Source organism: Neolamprologus brichardi, chromosome 7, assembly GCF_056152115.1.
Source record: "Neolamprologus brichardi isolate AB-2024 chromosome 7, ASM5615211v1, whole genome shotgun sequence".
In the NCBI taxonomy this organism is placed as follows: domain Eukaryota; kingdom Metazoa; phylum Chordata; class Actinopteri; order Cichliformes; family Cichlidae; genus Neolamprologus; species Neolamprologus brichardi.
The window spans coordinates 63574643-63601025 of record NC_142110.1 but is presented as its reverse complement, the minus strand read 5'-3'; the positions used below and the strand labels follow the sequence as shown (position 1 = coordinate 63601025).

The 26383-nt window shown below is 39.0% G+C and overlaps 1 protein-coding gene across 1 annotated transcript in view; it reads left to right on the top strand.

The window, feature by feature from the left end:
• The first annotated feature begins 555 nt into the window (after positions 1-555).
• syt9b (synaptotagmin IXb) overlaps positions 556-26383 on the top strand; it is a 56864-nt gene continuing 31036 nt past the window's right edge. The window contains exon 1 of the mRNA XM_087844094.1: positions 556-1233. Coding sequence (XP_087700220.1) covers positions 1086-1233 — 148 coding nt within the window. The 5' untranslated portion in view covers positions 556-1085. The remainder of the gene's footprint in view (positions 1234-26383) is intronic.

Here is a 26383-nt window from a genome sequence, read left to right as displayed (position 1 = left end):
TTTCTTTACAACGGTTTTATTCCAGGTTTGCAACTGAAACACCCTCAACAAATATAATATAATATAATATAATATAATATAATATAATATAATATAATATAATATAATATACTTTGTAGATACTGAAAGGTTCTCTTCTAACACTTTCTAAACACAGAGAATGAGGCTAAGATGTGGAGGTCGTTATTAGCCAAGGCTTTAATGTGACATTTATCCGTCGTTCTCGCCCTTCATTACTTCCATCAGTAAAGGTCAGGCTCGTACATGTGGGCCCTCGCAGGTGTTTGAGCCCCTTACATCTGCTACCCAGGAGCGCAAGCGGATATCACATTACTCATGTGATTACCTGGTGAAAGGAATACGATCTTTGACTTTACGCATGAAATAAAAGAGAATAAGGAGATAATCAGGGTGAGATTCCGTGACATTTCCGTTGTTTAAGAAGAGGTACACAGATCTCTTGGCGGCTTTTCTTCCTCAAAGGACTTCTCGTTGGTGTGGGAAGGGGGGCGCTGATGGAGGCAGAACTTCCTGTCTGTCTTTTTGCGTCCCAGTGCGTGGAGAAATAATTGAGTGCAGTGAAAGCCGAGCATTCATTCAAAGACCTTGACTGGCGCTACTGAAGCCTGGAGGCTCAGTAGTGATTCAGCAGCAGCGGAGCAGCGCTTAGGAGACAGTGGTGGTGAGAAGGAAGGAATAAAGGGAAAAAAGAGAAAAGGAAATTTCAAAAGAAAGGAGGTGAACAACGTGAGTCGCGCGCCGATTTGGAGCCGCGTTTTCATCGCTTAACAACACGGAGAGAAGAGGGATTAAAAAAAGAGAGAGAAGCCGGTGAAAACTTCTCCCATCGCGGCCAAAACCTTCTGATTTTACTTAAAAAACAATTAAACTCCGGGAAATTCGGTTTGCAGTGGATTTTGACGGATGCGCACCGGAGCTATCCAGGGGTGTAGCCGCGGTTCCCGTCGTGCGTCTTTGCGCTGTTAGAGGTGGTGTGTGACTGAGTGTGTGTGAGAGAGGAGGATACAGATAGAGGTGGAGGATCAGCCGGAGTGGCCGACCAGCCAGAAGGATGCTGGAGGGCAATGCCTGCAGAAAGAGAGGATGAGATTTGTCGAAAGGCGCTGGAACTGCTCTCGGACCTTTGCTCCAAGGGAGAGGTGCAGGACGACAACTGCCTGGATTTCATTTACTACTTCAGGGATCTGGCCAGACCCCGTTACACGGACTCAGGTAAGGCTCCTTTGATAAAGTAGGATAGAGTTATATTATATCCAACACTAACTCGTGGCAGTTTAATTTTATTATGAGCTCCAGGAGCTCCAACAAATAGGTTTTTTTTGTTGTTTTTGTTTTTATCTTTAGGAAAGCACTAAACAAACTCCAGTTTCCCCAAAATACACGAAACCCTCAAACGTTATTCCTCCAGTGTGTGTGTGTGTGTGCAAGACTCCCACTGTAGGAAAAACGGTTGCTCTGTACAATCACCACATTAAGAGAAACGTTCAGGGGAAAAAAAGCATTTGAACCTTTTCATTTTAATCGTATTCTTGCAGTAGTAGTCAGTCTAAACAGAAAAGAACTTTTTGCTCCATGCACATAATTGCATTTCGCTATTTTTCCAGTTCACTATAAATGCATTAAGAGTGTGAATTGTGAACTTGTTGCTTGCATCCATTAGTGCCAGCAGAATCCACAAAACATTTCGGATCTATAAGTGAGTGTGAGTGTTTGTTTGCAAATGCTTCTTCACGCAGACTGAAGTGAAGGGAGTGCTGCTTTGATTTCTCTTACTCTGACAGCCTGGAGAGAGGCAGAGAGAAAGCCCCACCCGATAATTCCACATAACTGCCATCATTGTGCAGACATGGCTCCAGCAAAAAGAAATAAGGATCGACGACTTAAATTAGTTACTGTATTTTACACAATCTGTTGAACTCACCCAATAAATTTAAGGTTTTTCAGCAAAACCTTTAGAGATAAAATGAAGTGTAAAATCAATGAATTTGAAAGTTTAGAGAGTTACGTTTACTACATATTGATATGATGTCCTTCAATCTTTGTTTGTTTGTTTTAAGAATCATCCATTTGCAGCCATCGCAGCCTGGTAGACCCCTGCAGCTGCCACTTTCACACCGTGTTTTATGAAGTGTCTCCCACATCTTGGTTTGGTTTGACTGACTCTTTTTCTTTCTTTTAAATACCATGTGGTCAGGGGTTAAAGTGGGATTTGGCAGGTGTGCACGCCTTAAGATCTGATGGAGCGGTGAAATGACTCACTGGAAAATAATTCACTTAATCTTCTCTACTGTAAGCTGCAGTAGATTTTTCTTTGTGGACAGGCTGTGATCGTCTGACCTGTGTTGCTGCAGCAAACTCTGATATTTATTATTCCTTGTGGTCTTGCAGATGTTACATGAGTCATTGTGGGCTCTTTTTAAACCATTAGCCAGTAAAAAAGATAATATAAATAACTCCTACCTTTAACTTAACTGAGCAGAGAGCACCGTAAACACAGTCTACCCTACACCGGATCTACAGTACCCATTACTGAAAAGTTTGGCTTGTCCTGTATAACCTTTCAGCCAAAGTCAGTCATTTGCAGTAAAATCACCGCATAACTTCAGAATCACAACATTTATGCATTAATTGTCTGATGAAAAAAATCGAGCAAACTTACATCACAGTTATCTGACTTTAACTTTTTAAACTTTTTAATTTTCAAATATCGTTACTGTGCCTTTAGCTAGCAGACAGATTTTGTGCCAAACTGCATATAAAATACTGTATTTGGTGATATTCGTTAAGCCATTTGTGTGGTTCGCTTCAAAAAAAAAATCAGCACATTTTAAACTCACTCAACTCTATCTGCAGTTGCTAGACGCTGATGTACTGCAGCCACAACTTTATTGAGATCTGAATGCATGAATGCATAACAGGGATGAGAAGGAAAAGAGGATGTGTGGAGAGTGTGCATGCTGGAACATGGAGACACATTACTTTGTGATTTATTGAGAGAGTATCTCCGTGGCATCGGCTAGAACGAATGCCAAGCAGCAGCATATGAAAAATCAACTCAGTTGATGTCATTATGCATTAAACTATTATTATCCTCTTTTTGATTCAGACACTTCAAACTTCCATTAGTCTGAAAATAACACTTTTTTTCCTCCAAACCTTTTAGTGGCCAGTCTCTCAGATATTGATTGCTCTATGTCAGTGTTTAGGTGGCTGGCTCGTGTCAAAGTAGCATCCACACGTAGGCCGGGACCTGAGGGTTTCCGGCAGAGCATTGCACTATAAAGAGGTGATTAATTTTCTCCTCTCCTCCTGTCAGTGGTTTTAATGCTGTGGCTCAGTGTATTTCTCTCCTCTTGTCCTTGTGTCTGTGTACACATATGTTGATTTTTGTAGATAACCGCATCCTTTACACATTTATCATTAAGCATATATGATGAGGCGGAAGTTCAAGTTTCCACTGGCTCCTCTGAGGAGCTCTGACCCACTTCCTCTTGTATTAGAGTGCTAAAAAATGAACGTGCACTGTTTGATACACAGCAAACAACTGTCCCTTCAGGAATTGCGGGAGACTGGAGCTGGGTACAACTTTCTGATATCATTTAAATCTGATAAAATCTGATTTAAAAAAAATCTTTGGTGGGTTTGGCATGAAATGAAACGTAATATTATAATATTATAATATAATATATATATATATATATATATATATATATATATATATATATATATATATATATATATATATATATATCATGATTACAATAAGCCAGGAAGTATTAAAAGAGAAGTTCAAGGATATCCATTTTTCTTCGCAATAATCCTGTTGTACAGTAATTGGCTGCAATTCAGCCAGTGGCACAGCAGGGGGCGCTCTCGGGATTGTTCGCGTAGTGTGTCATTATTATAACACATTTACACCTGCTTCTAGACAAAACAAAAAACAAAACAAAACCCTTCCACATTTAATTTAGTCTTTGCATTTAAATCAGAATTTAAATAAAAAAATATTATGATATCCTTTCGTTTTTCTCACCGTGAAGCAAATTTTGCCCTTAAAGCACTAGCATTTCAGTAATGCATGCTGATTGGTGCATTAAAAAATCACGTGTGAAAGAAACAGCTCTCTGATGTGGTTGAAGGTGACGCCTAGAGCCTGACTGATATAAGATTTTGAAGACTGACGCTGATACCAATATTTGCAAAGTTAAAAATTCGATATTGCGATGCTTCAGCCAGCATTTTTTTCCTTTCAAACACAGGAATAAACTGATTTCCTCAACATTTCCCATCTTTTATGCTCTACCTGACTCTGCATGGATCGGCTGGTTATGTGTGTTGCCAACAGGAAAGTTGCAGATTGCGCTCTAGTGCACAAACTCTGCAACATTGCCACTCTTAAGGTGCTGAAGGATGTTTTGTCAGTCTCTCCTTTTTTGTTTTTAACCTTTCATTTACTGGCTGTAACAATACAGTACAGATAGAGCTGCTATTATTTAACATCAAGTGAAATTTGCTGAAATTCTCAGCCGGCTGTTTTATGTTTAAAATCAGAATTGATTGATGGAAATTGGTACTATAATTTCTTTAATACTTTAAAGATTTTCATGAAGTCTGTAAAAAGTATCTAAAAATTTAATAAAATATGGCTCAATTCAATCTAGACTATCTTGCGAGGACACTGTGAGGGCTTTTATGAAACCAAAAGTCTAAAAAGCAGGAATTTTCAATTATACTCACAGTAGTCTGCTTTAATAATGTGTAGATACACCTACCACAGTTTAAACAGTCAGAAATTTCTAATGTGTGAATGCATCGGTGCAACAGCCTGATTGGCTCAAATGATTTCAGTTCATCTGGCTCTCTTTTGGGAAAGACGACAGGATAACCTTCAACTTTGCTGTTACCAAATTCTGCAACGATTTCTTTTCAAAATTGTCTGAATGCCATTCCTCTTTCTTAGACTGCCTCTGACAGTACTTTCCCTCAAGAGGCTAAGGCTGAGTAAACGTGCAGAGAAACAATACATTAAAAATGACAAAAAAAAATCCAAAAAACAAAAAAAAAGAGCACACACCTCAAGACAAAAACCGTTTTTTCTTTCTTAATTATACTGAAATTTCCACTCAGCATATGTATGAGATCCTAATTAAATGAGCAGAGAGGAAAAGCAAATAAAACAATGGATTTTCCACTCGTGCATTTTCTTTTTAACTTGTCCCACTTAGAGTGGACTTCTCTTCTGTTTCATGCATGTCTTCAAAAAGGAGCCGGATGAACTGTGCAGATGACTTTATCCCTTCACACTTACCCACAACTATCACTGACATGAGTTTGACGAGTCAAAGGCAAAATGTGAAGTTAAACTTACATTTTAGTTAATGGGAGATTACCAGTAATTCTACCTTCTACTCAAAGGCTTGAGGAGACACTATACTGAACTATTAGACACATAAATTCAGCTTAAATATCAAAAGCATATGTACTGAACTGAGCAAAACAGCTCTACCCAACAGTAATGATCTCAGAATAAAAGCTCCTGAAATCAGAGGCTGCTTTTGGATCAAATCACCCCCGTGCTCTTGCTGGCCCGTGTGCCTGTTAGATTGAAAAGCATGCTTCTTAGTTTCAAACTGAACTTCTCCTGTATCTCTATTTTTAAGCGTGCAGCCTGCTCCATGCTGGACCTCCATAATGGAACCAGCTGTGGGGGCAAGATTAGTGATGCAATCACCAAGCTTCTTTTTCTTTCCTGCCGTCTCTTATGCACTTGCTAAAACTGCTTCTTTCTTTCTGCCCATGAGAACAGTCCAACAAAAGGATATCTTTTTAGATTTTAAAATATTTTTGGAGTCAAGCTTCAACTTCTTTTAATGTATGTTAATGGTATTGAATGCAATAAAATGCAAAAGCAGGATTCACCTAACTAATTTCTTCATCCATCATGTGCTATGATTCTGCGATGCAAAACAGATGTATTACTAATATGTACACATAAGTGCTGTGCTGTGAGATCCAATCTCCGAGGAAGGTGAGGCACTAATTCACACATGCCTAGTTTCCAGTGTAGCTTCATTCAGGATAATTATATGCAAGATAGACCAATTATATTATGACTCCCACGAGCACTTCTATGACTCACGTGTGTGTGAAAAAGAGTTGGGAATGGACGAGAAACATTTAAATAATTTGCAATTTGCTTCATCCAGGCAGGGATGCACCTATTTTTATGTTTGTGTATACATTCTCAGTTACTACTAGCTAGTTTAGTTGTTAACTAGTATTTTTCTGTAACTGGTTACACTGTTAAAACTTTATATTTGACCCCATGAGAGAAGTCCCAATCCAGGAAGGAAGAGTTTAGTGGATTAATTCATAGAGATGGTGCAAGTAAGGGTTGCTTACAGGTGGATGGGCACAGGATCAGATATGTTCCATGACGGCAGGATGGCTGTGTGACATATCTCCCCTGTTGTGGAAGATTTGCAGTGTGACTGCGTGAGAAGCTGCTTCACCCATTATGAAGTTCTTACTGGGAGGTATGATTGAGCAGCTCTAATGTCCTGTAATGCTGTTTCATTGTAGCAGCTATCCAGATGTTGTCATCACTGGGCTATGACAAAGAAAAAAAAGGCAGGTTCATGTTCATGCAAAGTTAAGGGAATATCTCTTTTCCTCTCCTTTCATCCTTTGTGAAGAGTTGTTCCCAACAACAACTTTCAACTTTTGATCAACTGCTAAATTCAAACAGAGCAAAAACAAGGAGATCCAGTCCAGTTTTACTTATAAACAGTGTTGGGGAGTAACGGAATACATGTACCGCCGTTACGTATTTAAAATACAAAATATGAGTAACTGTATTCCGTTACAGTTACCGTTTAAAAAGGTGGTATTTAGAATACAGTTACTTTGTTGAAATAAATGGATTACACGGCGGTACTTTCCTGTTTCATGTTGTGGCGGGTCAGGCCTGTTTGGGTTTTGTTTGACAGCTACGTTCTGTAGTTCCAGGTGGCAGCGTTACGGTTGCCATGGTTACAGGGTGACGCTCTCGCTCTGCGTGTTTCCTGGGTGAGAGAGCGCCTTTTTGTTGTTGTTGTGCTAAGCTAATAGGCAGAATGCAGAATGTAGCTTCATGGGCAGTGTAGTCCATGCTGCAGGGAGAATGGACTGCCATACCCGTTATGTGTCTGTGAGCGAGGGAGGGAGAAAAAGGAAAAGTACGAGCTGTCATCGAGCAAAAACGGGAGCTGGAAGCATGTAAATATAATAATAACCACTGCAGCCAAGAAGAGTGCCTGACGAGCCCAGTTGTAAGTAAGCTATTAAGACTCGACTGTACACCGTGTTCGTGTTTTCCTCCAAAACAATAAGTTCTGTTGGAGCAGCCTTTCAACGCCTCTCTCTGTCTCTCGCTAGCAAAGTTGACCCAGACAACAAAGTAAAGCTAGTTTTCGGCTACGAGCCGACACAGAACTGTATTAGCCAGAGGTCCCTTTACTACGGTTCGGAGCCGCGGACCTTCAGTAACAGTAATAAATCACAGCAATAGTACATTCATGTAGTTGTAAACAGCATGATAATATATTAAGTAATCCAAAGTATTCAGAATATGTTACTCTCATTGAGTAACGTAACGGAATACGTTACAGAATACATTTTGGGGCATGTATTCTGTAATGGAATACATTATAAAAGTAACCTTCCCAACACTGCTTATAAAGCCTATTTAACCTTCATGTCGCGTTCAGGTCAAGTCTCAGTCAAAACAGTGAGCATAGGACACTATTTCAAACTGATATGTTAAACATTGTTTAAAAAGATCAAAGATTTAAAAGTGGGCAATACCAAAAAAAATTTAAAATGATTTTTATATGATGGTGTAAGATGAGAGTGAGCCAGCTGTGATGCCTTATTCTTTCACACCCATGTGGTGCAGAATGACGATAAGATATTATACACTGTGTGTAAAAGTGAAGCCACTGTGACATCACCCATTGGTCATTGAGGTGTTGTGAAGCCTTAAGTTTGGTATTTGAACTCGGAAATGATGAATGAGGGGCCGTAGATGCTCATGTGTGCTAGTCCCACGTCAATGCATAGTCTGCCTTTTCCTTGTTTTTGCCGCTAATAAGAAACACATTTTATGAACTCACACTCATGTTGTTTTTAATAAGACTTATTAGAAAGTAATTACTAGATTATTATATTGCTAGAGATCGAGTGCTGTTGTTGCAGACTTTTATGTTTTTACATGTAACAAGAGTAGCTTTGTAAGAAAACTTGTGGTCTGCTCAGAAAATTTTGTCACGTGCACAAAATTAAATAAAAAATGTAGATAAAATTCCACCCTTATCTGTATAACCGTTTCACGCTCAAATGTACTGCTAACATGAAACAGAGATGCACAATGACCTTTTTAATCATTTAATGAATGACTTGATTTTTTTTGTCACACAACAGTTTCTGCCTCTGAATGTTAACATTAGTTACACTGAACACTAAAACCGGGAGAGACAGATACAATTCAATTCAATTTTATTTATACATCGCCAAATCACAACAGTCGTCTGCAGGCACTTTATATTGTAAGGTAGACCCTACAATAACACATACAGAGAAAAACCCAACAATCATATGACCCCCTATGAGCAAGCAGTTTGGCCACAGTGGGAAGGAAAAACTAGTTTTTAACAGGAAGAAACCTCCGGCAGAACCAGGCTCAGGGAGGGGCGGGGCCATCTGCTGCGACCGGTTGGGGTGAGAGAAGGAAGACAGGATAGAGGACATGCTGTGAAGAGAGTCAGAGTGAGAAAGGTGACTGAAGAACAAACACTCAATGCATCATGGGAATCCCCCAGCAGCCTACACCTATTGCAGCATAACTAAGGGAGGATTCAGGGTCACCTGATCCAGCCCTAACTATATGTCTTAGCAAAAAGGAACGTTTTAAGCCTAGATAGTGTCTGTCTCCAGAGTCCAAACTGGAAGCTGGTTCCACAGAAGAGGGGCCTGAAAACTGAAGGCTCTGCCTCCCATTCTACTTTTAAATACTCTAGGAACAACAAGTAGGCCTGCAGAGCGAGAGCGAAGTGCTCTAATAGGGTGATATGGTACTACAAAGTCATTAAGATAAGATGGGGCCTGATTATTTAAGACCTTTTATGTGAGGAGCAGGATTTTGAATTGAATTCTGGATTCAACAGGGAGCCAATGAAGGGAAGCCAAAACAGGAGAAATCTGCTCTCTCTTTCAAGAACCCGGCAGGACTCTTGCTGCAGCATTTTGGATCAACTGAAGGCTTTTCAGGGAGTTTTTAGGACATCCTGATAATAATGAATTACAGTAGTCCAGCCTACACAGCAAATCCAGCATGTCCAAATTAACACTGTCGGATTTGATTTCAACACTATTAAAGTGTCTATATGGGTCCACACCAGAGAGTGTTAATTGAACTCTTTTTGGAGAGTTGGTACGTTAACTCTGATTTAGTGTTAAACACCAAATCTGTCTGGAGTTGATAATTTAACACTTGGTGTTAAGAGTTTATATATTAACTCTCAAAGAGTATTTTTGTTTAACTACGTAAGAGTTATCTTCTAATTAATTCTAAAAAGCGGGAATTTTACTGTTCTGAACTTCTAGAAATTTCTTTTGGAAATAAACATTGACTAAAAAGACGCAATGGTTTTTGAAAAAACATTTATTCTGAACTGTGCACCACAATTTCAAAACATTTTCTGAAAGATGTAACAGTGTACATGTTCTCACTTTCAATTTTGTTTATCAAAAGGTCTGACATAGGTGAGCTGGTAAATGCAAATAACAGCATTCTCATCACTTATTTCTTCAATACAATATGCATGTGCTTCATTCATCACTTTGTGGAACTTCAACGCACTTCTGCTCTCCCCCATAGTCCATCTTCACAAGCACATCCTATGTGGAGATTGAATAAAAATTAGTTGACACTAATTAATGGCACAAATCAATTGCAGCACAGTAAAAAAAAAAAGGAATCCTTTTTGAGCCATTACTTGTGTAAAGTATTTTCCCAAAAGACAAGGACACAAACAACAGGTAATACTGAACTAAATGTAAAACCTCAACCTTTTTCATTTTTACCTAAACCGTGTGCACAAAACTCTGGAGGGATCTAAATGCTAACGTAGAACCCAGTCAGGACATCTGCTACTTTTGCTCGTTTTTTTACCTCCAGATTTGACATAGAAACACTCATTTTTAACACTCGATTTTAACTACTATCATTTTACACCTCAGAGTTACATTAAAAGAATGTGACTCTACTTAGAGTAAAATTAACTCTACTTTTGCAAGAAGACTACTAACACCAAAACATTTAACACTTTTGAATTTGCTGTGTAGAAGTAATAAACGCGTGAACTAGAGATACAAGTTATAGTCATGGGAACGATGTTCAGCCGAAAGCAGAAAAGCTTTATTTTTCATGCTTTCTAAGAAGAGTGATTGATTAAATGTTAGGAGAAATAGGTTAGGGTTCATTACACGCTTGATTGCATTTTCAAGGTATTGTTGCCAGGCAACATAACATTATTGGAAATTTGGTTTAGAAATCTCTGATGATTTTCTCAAATGAGCCCAATAAAGTTAATGTCTCTTCTCTTCTCTGCGAGGTGAATAACACTGATCTTCCTCTTGCAAAGCAACGTTGTGCTCAGAAAACCTCAGGTCCTGGCTCACGAGCGAATGTTACGTTGACATGCATCACCTACCTGAACATTGGCAGCAGCCTACCCCAGCAGGATGATGACTCCTGTCACACCACAAAAGCCATTTGGGATTGGTTTGAGCAGTGCAACAAAGACCTCGGGGCACTGACCTAGCCTCCAGACATCCTGGATCCCAATCTAACACCTCTATCAGCTGGATGCATCAAAACAAGCTTGAGGCAAAGTCTTCCCCTGCCTCTCAGCTGGACCCTGTTCCTGCACACGCCATCTGTTTTTACACCACCCCATCTACAACCGTTTACTGCTTGACACTTCAAGAGTGTTTTAGAGGATATTATCCCCATTCTTACCCTTAAACCCTCACTCCTGTGCCATTCCACCCTTTCACCACAGCTATTCTCTCTTATTGACCCACTGCTGACTTGAACGTAGCAGCTTAATCAATGCTAAGATCGTTTATTGACAGTGTGAAACTTTACAAAACTCAATAAATCGGTTATAACGTTGGCTTCTTCCTCAGCTGATTACCATGAAGTTGCAGTCAACAACAACAAAAAATTCGACTGAAAAAGAATTCACAATCTTTCCTAAATGAATATGAGTCTGTCACATAACGTGGCGTGCACTTTATCTATTAGTCTTGTGCTTAACAAGCAGCACAAATTCAGGTTTATTTTTCAACATTTCAGCATAAACACCCAAGAACACAAAATACAGATTACAAAAGTTCATATGCTGAGTTGCCAGAGTGACGTACAGATTGATATGTATGATTAACATTAACAAATGAAAGCTGTGTGTGTTACTTTCAGCTGTTTGAGTTAAGTTTAAGGATTATGTGTGTCCCCAAAGCAAGAGAGCTGCACAGCCAATTACTTCTAATTCAACTCAATTCAAGTTTATCCCAAATCCCAGTAACAGTTGCCTCAAGCTCCTTTATACTGCCGAAGATTTCCAACATAAAGATTGTGTTTCACCATCCTGACCAATCCACTATCTGCTGTGTACACCCGAGATGGGGGAGGTGTTACACACAGCCACAGTTTTACTGTTTTAGTCTAGGCGGCTGAGCGGTGTTACACGTTTTGCTGTGATATCAGCATAGTGATATATATGGATATATAGGCTAGTTTCTTTGATCTGTTTACAAATATTTAACTCAAGATTCAGTGTCAAATGAAACGTCAGAATTTAGAGTACTGGTTACTGCACACTTGGATTATTGCACTCCTGGATGTTTACGACAAGCCGTGCTCAAATGTTCAAAAACACTAAGACTGATTAATTGTGTTTGTTTTATGTGTGAATGTGTGTGTAAGTGACAAAATAAAACATGTGATCTAAATACAGTTTTAATATAACCTACTGAAGTTAGATAAGCTATCACACATGCACAGAATTGTTGCATTGGAAGTCGTTCAAAATCAAAAGAATTTTGTGAAAAGCTTTGATAATTCATTATTTATAATATATATATATATATATTAGGGATGCACCGATACCGATACTGGTATCGGGTATCGGGTATCGGGCCGATACTGTAAAATCCACGGGCAGTTTAAATAACAGAGGCTCTGACTCATTTTATCTCTCTGGATGACCAGCCAATGCCGGCCGTGGAAAACATAGGATTGCACCGTCTTCTCAGCATACTCGAGCCGCGATATGAAATTCCCAACCGCCCATACATCAGAGAGATAATGGTGCCAAAACTTTCTGAAGAGGTAAAGACAAGCAGTGTGTGCGTGATGACAGTCCTTGGTTTAACGGCGCAGTGGACTGATGATCCACGGGCAGATGAGGAGTTCGTCAATGCCAAATACTTTCAATATTTTGTTTGATTGTTTATAATATGGACACTCTGCAATAATTTAAAAGTTTATTTTATTCGCAAACCTAATTTGTATTTATTTTATTCCAAACAGAAGTGTTTATTTATTATTCTGAAAGCTCGAGACAGTGCCAATAGTTCAGTGATATATTGTTAAATTACAATGTGGAGACTCTGCAATAATTTAACAGAAGTGCTTATTTTTCACTTGAAATTTTTTTGTGGTCATTTTTATTAAGATTTTATTTTTTATCGGCAGGGAATATAATAAAACCTGTCTTCCAATTCATTGCATTTGTGTGTGTGTGTGTGTGTGTGTGTGTGTGGTAGAAGTATCGGTTTTTGTACTCTGTATCGGCAAGTACTCAGATCCAAGTATCGGTATCGTATCGGTTTGTAAAAATTGGTATCGTTGCATCCCTAATACATATATATATATATATATATATATATATATATATATATATATATATATATATATATAATGCTCAACATTAAATATCCATGGTGAGGCAGCAGAAAGCTAGAAGACCTGAACTCACAATACAAACAATTTCATAGATCATAGACTTACTTACTTACTGCCAAATTTTACATTAACCTTTGCGTGACTCCACAGATGTGAAAATTTAATGTTTGTCTTCCAATTTTCAACTTATGAACTTAACTAGAGAGACACTGACTGCAGTTTTCTTGGTCAGTTCCAGTTGACCAACCAATGACCATGTGACCAACCATTACAGATTTTTGACTACTCTGATTTTAATTCTGAGAACTGCAACTAACAGCATACACAAACACATATTTTATCTCTTTGATACAAAATATTATTTTAATGATAAATAATTCAAAATTACAATTTCTACCAAACTGCTATAAGTTATGAGATCTTCTCTCCTTTCAAAATAAAATGCTCCGCTACTGGAAAGATTTAAAAACTACTAACTGAAAATGAGTTGCTGTACTCCCACCTTTACCTCACATATTTTGTCTTACCAAACAAAAGCAGAACCAACAGTTCAAAAACAAAACAATGGTCAGTTGTTTACATCATTTTCCAGAAGCATATTTTTATATCTTACAATATAACGACCTGGCTGATTTCTGTTCCTGACACTGACGATTAATGGCCAGTTATAATTTGGTCAGATGAGCACATATCAACCAAACACCTGACCAGTCAACCCCGAGACCATAATCTTATTGGTTAAAACGAAAAGAATTTAAAGATCAACAGATGATCAGAACTGATCTTTCTTAGAAGATGAATATTTGTAACAAATCACATGGACATTTATCCAACCAGCTGACTAACACTTTACACACTGCATGTGTCAGTTATATACAGATATCTATAGACGAAGATATTAAGCTTCAGTGTAGGACGCAAAAATAATTATTGCTGCTCTCGTGGTGATGCTTACATCAGTACAATGGTGTAATTGCAGGTTATTGTCTGTGTAGGTGTGCTGGATAGTATACAGGACTAAACAGAAATCATCATGACAGTGTTTTATGTGCCCCTGATTGGCGTCTGCTCTGTACAGAGACTAAACAGAGGGCGATAATCAGATTTCTTCGGCGGCATAGGGACCTTGGTATCCACTCTTCACCACTAATGCATGCAACCACAGAGATGGTAATGCACCGGAGGAGCAAAAACAAAGCCAATAATAATGAGCCAGAGTAGAAAGTCCCCTAACAGTTAACATCAGTTAGAGTAGTGAATGGCAGGCCTATCTAGATTCTACCATGTGCGCTTCACATGACCGTAACGTCTCAGTCATTTTGGGCTGTGGAGAAAATTCAAATGTTTCCTAAAAGATGCCCATTATTTTGTGATTCTACAGCCAAAATTACCAAATAAGTCCAGGCAGCCCGTGTGATACTTAGGTGATAAAGGGTTAAGGTTATTATCAGGATGTATAGAGAGCTGTTAATGAACTGCAAAATGAAGCAGAGAGAGAGAAGGCTATGTTTAGACAGCCCAGGATTCACATTAAAAATTATTATTAAATGGTTTGTAGAAAGATATGTCTGATCTACTACAGACCCAGTCTCATTTACATTAGCACCCCCAAATCAACCATATATAATGTACCACTTCCTTTAAAAAGGCTCTGATTGCAAGCTTGTTTCAGCCATCACAGAACAAAGACAGATAAAGAGAAACTTTGCATACTGCGAGGCAGAGGTCCTGATTAACGAGGTACTGCTTAGTATACAGTTAATTTGCTCTCACAAAAGCGAAATTCTCACAAGATGTGGACAGCTTCAAAGAAAGGAAGGAAGAGGTGGAGAAAACAAACAATACAAAAAAAGAAAACTTGGAAAAAAGTTCACACACTGTGTAAAAGCTTTGTGGTTTTGAACAACTGCTAGTTGAGCCATGCTTCTATTTGGATTGTGCTATTAGCTATTAGCTGTTTGTTTGCAGCCTTTGTTCGGCTCAAAGCCTTTTAGATACTTTTGTAACCACTGATGTTTCTCCTTTATCAGCTATTTATCTTACAAAAATCTCTTGGATGGAGTCATGAAATTTTGGACATCCAATCAAATAGTTCAATAGCTGCAAGACACAAAAGTCTGTACAGATATTTAAGGGTCAGTTAGGATGATTGTTAGGCTAATACGCTGACATTTCCAGAAAAAATTGAATATTTAAATATTGCATTATTCAATTTCTGTACAGCGTTCGCTTAACAAGGGGTAACGTGGTTTATATGTACATGCAAATGTGAGTGACTGTCAAAATAACATATGTTAAATGAAACATATGAAACTGGCAGGAGCATTCAAGTCTCACAGTGCTGGAGGCCCTCTTTAAACCTCAATTTCTGCTTATTCTGAGCCTCAAAACAAGTCAGCCTTTCCGAACGGTCGGGCGGCCTTAAGTGTTTTGCTGATTTAAACAACGCCTCATCAAAGAGAGATTTAGTCCAAATCAATAAAAGCAGCCATCTGTGTGTTCACTTTGGGGTTTTAAGCTTCAACTGGTTCAGAGGCAGGAGTACGCCTCTGCCAAGGCTTCTATCAGGACAATCCATTTGCATTGTTGGGCAGTGAAAATCTAACTCTGATCTCTTCTGCTGATGTGCTTCCTGTTGGTAAAGCATTCTGTTATACAATCTGAAATGCATTGCTTTTTCCCACCATTTCCTGTGCAACGAGTGGTTGATGGGACTCGTGAAGATGCCTTGTGGCTCATTTGCGATTAAAAGAAATAAAGATGTATCCAAATGGCACCTTTCAGGACCGGATTTGCAAAGTGCTGGTCATTAAAAGCATCCAGTGAGCAACAAAACAGCAACCAACAAAATCAGTTTGTCAAAACACACCAATCTCTTAATTACTCTTACTATGGGTGTTAAGCTGTTGCCAGGTGCATAATAATTATCATATTTAACCATTTGTATTAAGTAGGGATGCACCGATACCGATACTGGTATCGGGTATCGGAACCGATGGATGTGTGTGTACTCATACTCGTAAAAGTTAACCGATACCATGAACCGATACTAACTTATTTCATTAATCAGAGGGTGGCTGTCATTTCTGTTGTAGTTTTTTAGATTGGCCACTAGGGGGACATCCCACGCTAAACAGGCACAGGGTTAGGCGAGTGAGACTGGCGGCTCCAGATAAAAAAAGAGAAACTGGAGGCTGCTGTAGCTAGGCTAAACAAAATGTCAGCAGTGTCGACCGGAACAGCCAACTTTAGCTCAGGTTTTGGAAAAGCGATGAAAAATGTCAAGAGAAAATCCACTGGCAGTTAAAATAACAGAGGCTCTGACTCATTTTATCGCTCTGGATGACCAACCAATGCCGGTCGTGGAAAATCAGGGAGATAATGGTGCCAAAACTTTCTGAAGAGGTAAAGACAAGCAGTGTGTGCGCGATGTCAGTCCTTGGTTTAACGGCACAGTGGACTGATGATCCACGGGCAGATGGGGAGTTCGTTCGTCAATGCCAAATACTTTCGTTATTTTGTTTGTTTTTTTACATTATGGACACTCTGCAATAATTTAAAAGTTTATTTTATTCTCAAACCTAATTTGTATTTATTTTATTCCAAACAGAAGTGTTTATTTATTATTCTGAAAGCTCAGGACAGTGCCAATAGTTCAGTGATATTTTGTTAAATTACAATGTGGAGACTCTGCAATAATTTAACAGAAGTGCTTATTTTTCACTTGAAATTTTTTTGTGGTCATTTTTATTAAGATTTTATTTTTTATCGGCAGAGAATAAAATAAAACCTGTCTTCCAATTCATTGCATTTGTGTGTGTGTGTGGTAGAAGTATCGGTTTTTGTACTCTGTATCGGCAAGTACTCAGATCCAAGTATCGGTATCGTATCGGTTTGAAAAAATTGGTATCGTTGCATCCCTAGTATTAAGCATGAGCCCTAATTCTTTCATTTCCATCATCACTGTTCTCTTACCATGGCAGTAATGTATTATTGGGGATGACAGTGGATCCAATCTCATCTCTGCTGACTATCAGAGCTGCTTCTATTTCCACTTGAAATACTTTTTTTCTATGAATATCTGATTTTCAGCATGTAGCACCTCTGCTTTTACTTCATGTGAATGAATTTACTGTAGAATATTAATGACCTCACAGCCTGGAATTCTTTGAAACCTTGCATTCAAACAAAGGTCTAAAACACCATGCATTTCTTTTCTTATTCATTTTTAACTAAATGGCTGAGGCAACATAGACATCATAGACAGGTATACAGAGCATAGACAGGTGGACAGAGAGACATAAAATATTGTTTTGAAGCCTCAAGATGAGCGTTTCTGTTGCCACCATGTTAGTTCCAAAAGTCGAGATTTCAGGATGTTTGAATGAACTGACAGTGAAACTGCGCGCTCACTTGGCTAACAACTTGTCTGCCCTAAAGTGTCAGTGGTCAAGAGTGCAGTTTCATAGCACAGGTACTTCTCTTTTTTGAAACACGGAATGATCAATAGTTGCAAAATAGATTCAATTTTTTGTTCAATTTGACCTAAAAAGAGCGACTGGGCCCAAAAACTTGGCATTAAAAGTGTTGATAGAGATCTCAGACTTCTATAGGAGCAGTAGTATTTTCTTTTTAAACCACAGCTATCGCCATGCAGGCTTTTAGGCCCTTTTATAGTGGCTTCAATTTAACTGCATCCATGTTTTATACTGTAATGTCAACTTTATGTATCTAGTGTCTAGAGGCACTTTATATAGTATGAAGTATGAATATATACTATATAAAGTGCATATATAGTATATAAATATACTCTGAAATCCTTCACGTTTTCCTTCTTGTCTTCAAAATCCATTAACCTATCAATTTTCTACCACTTATGCAGTGATACTGAATTAGGCATATTCAAGCTTGCATTTTTTCAGAATTAAAAAACAAAGAAATAACATATGAGGTAAAGTAAAAGTCAGGGTGTGCTACAGAGTACCTGTTAGAGTGAGCTCCATGTAGCAGAGCCTCTGTTCTCACAGCAGAAGCCTGAGTTTAATTCTGTTTTCCACCGCAGGCCATTTACTGCATGTCATCCATCACTATCTTACCTTCTGGTTGTTCAGCTGCCACTATCTAATATAATAAAATAAAATAAAGTCTTTAAAAGATATTAGAAGCAAAAATGGAAGATCAATCCTGTCTAGCTACTTTATTAGTCAAGCAACACAGTGGCTGGAGTCATCCTTCATCAACTTTTTCCAAGGGAAAATGAACACAATGTTGTCCAGATAATGACTTTGACAGCAACTGGAGTCTAATTCTGACAGGAGGAATAAATATATTAGCCTAGGTATGAATTAGGATACAAAGAGAAGCGGTGGGCTGACAGGAAGCATGTTGTACTGCTTTAACATCCACTTCTGCACTGATTGCACTGATATACGCCACCCCTTAAATCCCAGCAGCTATTAGAAACTTTTTAGGTGTACCTGTAATTCCTTTATGTATAGTCACATAAAAAAAACCCCATAGAAACCACAACTCAGACAATTATATTAATCAGAACCTCTCTGACCTTTTTAAATTATAATTGTCAACTTCCTTTAGTGAGCTTACTGATTAGTGGAGCTCCTGAATCTAATTAACTGCCACCAGCTGTATAGAGCTGAGGCCTTGGCGCGTTGATTGCACCCTGCACGAGAAGCTGACAAGCTGAGACACCCTGTGGCTTTAGAAAGGGCTGTAACAAATGTAACTGGATGAAGCCACTAGATCAAAGAACAACAGTGTTTTCAGTATTTTAAAAAAAATTCAAACATTGAGCAGAAGTGGGTTTGGAAGGAACACGGTGAGCCTCGAAATCTAACACGGTTGATCTGAGTACAAAATGAAGATATTCTGAGCTGCATTGTGTTTCAGGTTTTTTTAAAAGCAGGATGTTGGGTGTGAAATATCGAAGCAAATGCATCACCTATTTGGCACATCAAAGCCAGAGCACAGCAGAACAAGCTGCACGCTTTGTATTTGTGCCAGCTGAGAGCATAAGCCAGGCACTGTGTCGGGGACACATATTGTAGATCATTTTTTTCATCCCAGCTGCTTGCAAAGTGCAGAGCTGCGCACAGGAGGACTGTGTTCTACCTGCCTCATTTCACAAATCATAGTGCTGACTCTGCTCTACTTCTAACGTCCGTGTAATGCAGAGCTTTGTCGACATATTCAGAAAGCTTTAGGTTTTACCCGTCTTATTGTGACATGACACGTCTTTACTGTTGTACACCACCACACTGAATTGATGGGATTAAAGTGCCTTGTCACACCATTAATTTGTTAATATTGCATGGCATTAAGTGGGGATTTTTTTTATGTTGTCCCTCTATTTTCATAGGTTCAAAAGTAAGTTTTTCCATTATAATTTGAGTGTTGAATTTAATGTTTAAGCTGGGTGTTCATTTGATAGGTGCTCATGGGAACGTGCAGTTCAAAGATGTCTCGAATCATATGGAGGAGGCTAAAAAAATAAAAATAAAACAAGCCTTTTACATAAAGAGCAGAAACTTTTAAAGTATCTAAATACACATTTTTTAACTAAATAATTAACTATTTTAGTAACAGGTTTTGCTCCTTCTCCTTCTTTCGGCACCATTATGTGATGCCACGGTGGGTCGCCCAGTTCAGCTGTATTTATATAGTGTGTCAGTCGCCTGAAGGTGCTTTTATATTGTAAATTAAAGCCCCACAATCACATGTCGGCCTCTGAACAAGCTTGGCAACAGTGGGAAGAATAATTCCCTTTAAACAGAACCATGGTTGGGGGACAGGGAGGCTGCCCCTTTGCTTCTCCCCTACATAATGGGAGGTCCGCAGCAGACTAGGCCTTTTGCAGCATAACTAAGGAAAGATTCAGGGTCACCTGATCCAGCCCTAACTATATGCTATAAAGCAAAGTTTTAAGGCTAATCTTAAAAGTAGTGGGGGCTGGTTCTGCCTTGCATTTATAACTTTATCTCCAAACTGATCAACCGGACCTGTTCCTCTGATGCACTCATCTCTAGTCTTGTCCATCCTGGGAACTCACAATGAAAATCTTAGCATCATCAACACTACCATGTTCAGCTCTTCCTAATGTCTGTATCATCTCCCAGCAATACATCATAGCAGGTTTCACTACCTTGCAAAGCTTTTTCAGTCTTGCTGCCATCCGTCTGTCACAAATCACACCTGACACTCATCTCCACCCACTCCACCCAGCCTTCACTCTCTTCTTCACCTCTCTTGTGCACTGCCTGTTGCCTTTGATGGCTGACCCTAGGTATTTTAACTCATCTACTTTTATTACCAGTGACAGGCTTAGAAAAAAAAAATTAAAAGCACTCACTTGGAGAGTCAAAATTCAGAACTCAGAGGCGCCTTCGTGATTGTAAATACAGAGGATTTACCCACAAAATGTAAACTGTGACTAGGTTTTGGTAAAAAAAAAAAGGTCAAATTAGGCTTTAAGAAAACTTTTTTAAATGCATGCCCAGTTCTGGAGAAAGAACTGCTCATCGTTACTGAAACTACCAGAATCATATGATAGAAGACAGTAGGGAGAAGGAAAGGTTTATGATCTATAGCACATCATCACATCATCTATCAAACATGATGAAGACAGTGTTAATTCATGGCTGTCGGAGGAACTGGGTCACTGGGATCATGATGGACCTGCTGATAGAAGTAGCAGAATTCTTGAGTGTATAAAGCTGTTCTGTTCGCTCAGATTCAGGGGGATAAAGTAATATGACACACGGATAATAAAACAAAACATAGGGGCAAAAATAAGTGGTAAATCTTAAGATTGCTTAGATGAAAGCAGTAAAGAAATTAAATATGTGCTTATATTAAACTCATCAACAGGATTCTTCTTATTTCCTACTTATTTGCATTCAAATTTCAGCCTTGATTAAAACTGCGGGGAGTCTGGAAAGTAAAAAAAAAAGATAAATTCTCTTTAAAACGGTCTTCACTGTTACAGCAGCGTATTCCTTCAGTGTTTGCGTTCTGCAAGCTGAAAACCTCCATATCGTATTGATCTAATGTGCCACTAGGTATAAAGGTCAGCAATATTAACGCAGCGGGTAATGAGTGTCCTAATGTGTGCAATCCGACATGTTGGATGCAACCTATCCCTACGTGATGCTACAGTGATGTGTTATAGCCGTAGTGAAGGTAAACAACAGCAACAACCTGATTGAAACTGGCACAAAGTTGATCCTGAGCATATGGTGACCATGTTCACATTCACTGGCTTTATTGAAGAAGCCAATTATAGTTGTTGCTAAGGAAACCATTCAGAACTGCAATCTCTGTATCTTGTGCCACTTAATGTCCCATAACCTGACTCGATGAAGGTAGCATCTCCAAGGTAAATCATTAGTTGTGTAGCATAATTAACCAGTGTGCACAGTCTTTTTTTTAATCTATATGTTTGGGGGGCATTTTTGCCTTTACTGGATAGTGACAGTGAAGACAGACAGAGGGGAAGACACAGCAAAGGGTCACAGGTCAGACATGGGGAATTCTGGGCAGGTGGTCACTTGCTCACCCACTAAGCTAAACCAGCAACCCACTGGGCACTTTGAATAACATAGGTACATATGGACTTGATGAAAGTGATTTTCCATTTGTCATGATACTGCTTTTATTCCTAAGTGATTACAGTACATAACTGTGTTTTAATTAGGTATCAAAATACTCATTTACAATAACAGGCCAGTTTACATCTTGTTAGTACTGGGTCGGACTCCCCGCTAGGGCTGGGCTATATCATACCGTTCACGGTAATACCGCGGTAATTTTGGGCAACGATAGGAAAATGAAAGATCGCGATAGAATATGGGTAAAACGCGCATGCGCAGTGCCTATGTTTACATACGCACATGGCGGCGACGCAGAATGAGAAGAGCGAAAGCGGATCGTTAAATGAAACGGATGAACCAGGATTGGTTTGTAAAAATGCTGCAACTTCAGTGGTGTGGAACTGGTTTAGCTTTCGTCCATCAGGTACACAACAAAGCACTATTTTTGGTACAGCATGCGAGCGGGCCGTCGTTATTACCGTGTTTTTTGGAAAATACGGCACACTTAAAATCAAACCTTTGATTTTTCTGAAAATCGACAGTGCCCTTTATAATCCCGTGTGCCTTATGTATGAACTCTGGTTGTGTTTACTGACCTCGAAACGATTTTATGTACACGGCGCTCGAAAATCTGTCAAATGTTTTAGTACGACTTTGCTAAGCTACGAAGCCGCACCGCTTGATGGATTGTCGGAGCATTACGGCTGTCGTAGTTAGGCGCCCCGCGGAGTGATACGTACTGTGCTTCAACATAATATTCCCGTATTGTGTGTGTATAACCTCTTTAAGTTTTGTGGATATTATACATGGTTATGCTGAGGATATGTCGGCCAATTTCCACTGGAAATGCCTTTTGGTTAAACTGTCAGCAAGGAATTTGCATTTGCGCTGTTACATTTTTATATAACTTTAATGCACATAAAAAAACAGCTGCTTGTTTAAGTGAAAATACATTGATGGGGTTTTTTGCACTAATAAAGTTGTGGAGTTGTAAAGTATTTTGTCTAGTGTCAATTATATCGTCAGTTATATCGTTATCGCAAATTTTTAAATGTATATCGTGATAAATATTTTTGGTCATATCGCCCTGCTCTACTCCCCGCTATCTTTAGAACTGAGACCTGGTGACTGTGAAGGCCATTTGAACTGATTGAGGTGGCTGGGGTTAGATAAAAGCACTCTATGAATGTGTGTGTGATTGGGTGACTGAGACTTCTAGTAAAAGCTCTTTTAGCGCTCAAGTTGAGTAGAAAGCTGCTGCCTAAGTATCCGTCCATTTACCATTGCCATGTTCCAGAAACTCGTTTGGGATGATTTAAGCTTTGTAACATGGCATCCTGTCATGCTGGAAGCAATCATGCAAAGCAGGGATAGACATGTTCAGCAACAATACTCAGATAGGTGCTTAAGCAATACTCAGTTGGTACTAAGGGGCCTAAAGCATTGCCAAGAAAACATTTCCTACACCACCATCACCATGTTTATGCTAATCTTGACCTTACAATCCAAATGTGTAAGCAGAAAGTGAGACTTACCACTTTCAGTTTTGTTGAGTCTGTTTCCCGTTCTTCACAGGAATGTCACCGGGTGTGATCATCTGCTGTTGTAGCCCATCTTCTTCATGGTTTAACATGATGTGAATTCAGAGAATTCTGCACACCGTATTTGTAATGAGTGTTTTGTTGAGTTGCTGTTCCATTTTTTTCTTGAGAACTGCTGCTCACTGGATAGTTTCCCTTTTGCAGACCATTCTCTGTAAACTCTAGAGGTGGTTGTGCGGGAAAATCTAGCAGATCAGTTGCTTCTCAAATACTCAGACCAGCACCAACAACAATGTCGGCGTTCAAAATCACTTAAATCACCCAATGCTTGGTTTGAACACGTGTCTACATGTCTAAATGCACAGAGTTGCTGGTGATGAGGATGGTTAGATATTTGCATCCAGTAGCCAATAAGCGTGAAATAAAAGCTTTATTTATAAAGATTTATAATAATTTATAATTATATGTATTACTTAGAAAATATGGGGTGTTGTGTGCAAATCCCTTTCACAGTGTGGAAAAACTCATCTTTCAAAACTTCAGGATGCTGTTTTCATCTGTGTGCTTAGAATTCATTTCTGCTAAATTGATTCCAAATATTTCTACATAAATCATTCTGCAAGGCTGCTTTCCTCAGTGATTCTGTATAAAGTAAAAGTAGAAGTTGAAATAAGTTGCACAGTACAATGCAAAGAAAAACATCAAGTACTAAACTCTAATGGCATCCATAAATTAGCTGATCTCACCCTGGTTTAAGCATTCTCTGCTGTACTGTTAAGAGAAGCTCTTAGCTCTGCTTAGCAGGAACGACAAATAATAAACAGTGTTATGGGTGTTTATTATTTATAGAAGAATGGGTTCACAACCACAGATGAAATGTAATATAAACACGGCTTTCGGCAGCTGTTAAAAACCTAGAACAGATTCTTGCTCATGTGATGGCATGCCACTGGTAAACAACTACTGCAGACATTGTGAAAGCTGAGTTTATCACTGCTATTGTTCAAGCATAATCAAGTCTGCAGGGCATTGTACTGAGCAAGGAGCCTCAAAATTTCAGACCTTTGTTTTTGTGCGAGTTTGATTCAAAATGACTTGCAGGAAGAAAAAAAAAGAACAAAGGAAGATCCAGAGCGCTCAGTCGTGTCTCTAAGTTTTCCTCTTTAAAGCATCTTATCTCAGCAGACATTCTTAGCCAAGCTTTTAGATGAGTTTGAAAAGGCTGCTTCACAAGAAAGAGGTATCAACAAACATTATCTCTCTGAAGCTACAGGGTGCTATTACCTAGCACATAAGAGGCAAACTCTCTCCTTAGCTAATGGACGACAACATTTTATCCAGTTGTCTCAAACGTCCATCAATCACTTCTGCAGTCTGGAAATAAATATTGCATATTTTATGTGGTCCATACAGATGGAAATACAGATGCCCTGTAAACAGAGGGATACACAGGGATATTACATTTTTTTAATGGCTGGAAACAGCACTGATGAGGACTATGAGACAAAGAAATAAACTTGTGGCCAATAACCCTAAAACAATGAGGCGAGAGACATTAAAATGCATTGCAGTGCAGTGGATAATCATTCTCTGTGGGTTTGTCACAACCAGAGACCCTTTCAAGTTTGCTTTAAGAACGGAAGCATTTGCGTCATTGTTTATTTAATGCCCTAATTGTTAATTTAACAATTGTTAATTTTATTGTTAATTTAATTGTTAATTTAACAATAAAAATGTAAAACAATACCTAATTTGACAATTTCTGTTTGCACAATGGAGCCCACCAAAGTCCAGGTGTTTCACATTAAACCTCCTCATTGACATTCGGTCTGAATTCTAAGATGCGTAAACATGTAAATGTTGATTAAGCATGCTCCTGGTTATGGCTGTTTGGACCCTGCACAACCTTCTGTGCTTTGGTTTCTGGGTCATATTCAGAGCCCCTCACTCACGCAGAAGTCCGGTCAGTTTGTCAGATATTTTCCCAGCACACTTTGAGCCCCTTCGTACCAACTGAGCATGACTTCAGTGCCACAGCCTGCCTGTTCATTCAGCTAACCATGTAAATTCCTTCATGACTACAGTGTACCATGTCACAAAGCTCAAATAGCCAGTTTCACCAATTCAATTCAATTCAATTCAATTTTATTTATATAGCGCCAAATCACAACAAATGTCGCCTCAAGGCGCTTCATAGATACAGAGAAAAGCCCAACAATCATATCACCAGGGAAGCAGTGTTGGGAAGGTTACTTTTAAAATCTATTCCATTACAGATTACAGAATACATGCCCCGAAATGTATTCTGTAACGTATTCCGTTACGTTACTCAATGAGAGTAATGTATTCTGAATACTTTGGATTACTTAATATATTATCATGCTGTTTACAACTACATGAATGTACTATTGCTGTGATTTATTACTGTTACTGAAGGTCCGCGGCTCTGAACCGTAGTAAAGGGACCTCTGGCTAATACGGTGGGTTCTGTGTCGGGCTTGTAGCCGAAAACTAGCTTTACTTTGTTGTCTGGGTCAAGTTTGCTTGCGAGAGACAAAGAGAGGCGTTGAACGGCTGCTCCAACGGAACTTATTGTTTTTGGAGGAAAACACGAACACGGTGTACAGTCGAGTCTTAATAGCTTACTTACAACTGGGCTCGTCAGGCACTCTTCTTGGCTGCAGTGGTTATTATTATATTTACATGCTTCCAGCTCCCGTTTTTGCTCGATGACATCTCATACTTTTCCTTTTTCTCCCTCCCTCGCTCACAGACACATAACGGGTATGGCAGTCCATTCTCCCTGCAGCACGGACTACACTGCCTATGATGCTACATTCTTTAAAGCTATGCCTGTAGCATTCTGCCTATTAGCTTAGCACAACAACAAAAAGGCCTCTCTCACCCAGGAAACACAGAGAGAGAGAGCGTCACCCTGTAACCATGGCAACCGTAACGCTGCCACCTGGAACAACAGAACGTAGCTGTCAAACAAAACCCAAACAGTCCTGACCCGCGACAATATGAAACAGGGAAGTACCGCCTTGTAATCCATTTATTTCAACAAAGTAACTGTATTCTAAATACCACCTTTTTAAACGGTAACTGTAACGGAATACAGTTACTCATATTTTGTATTTTAAATACGTAACGGCGGTACATGTATTCCGTTACTCCCCAACACTGCTAACTAGGTGTGCCTAATG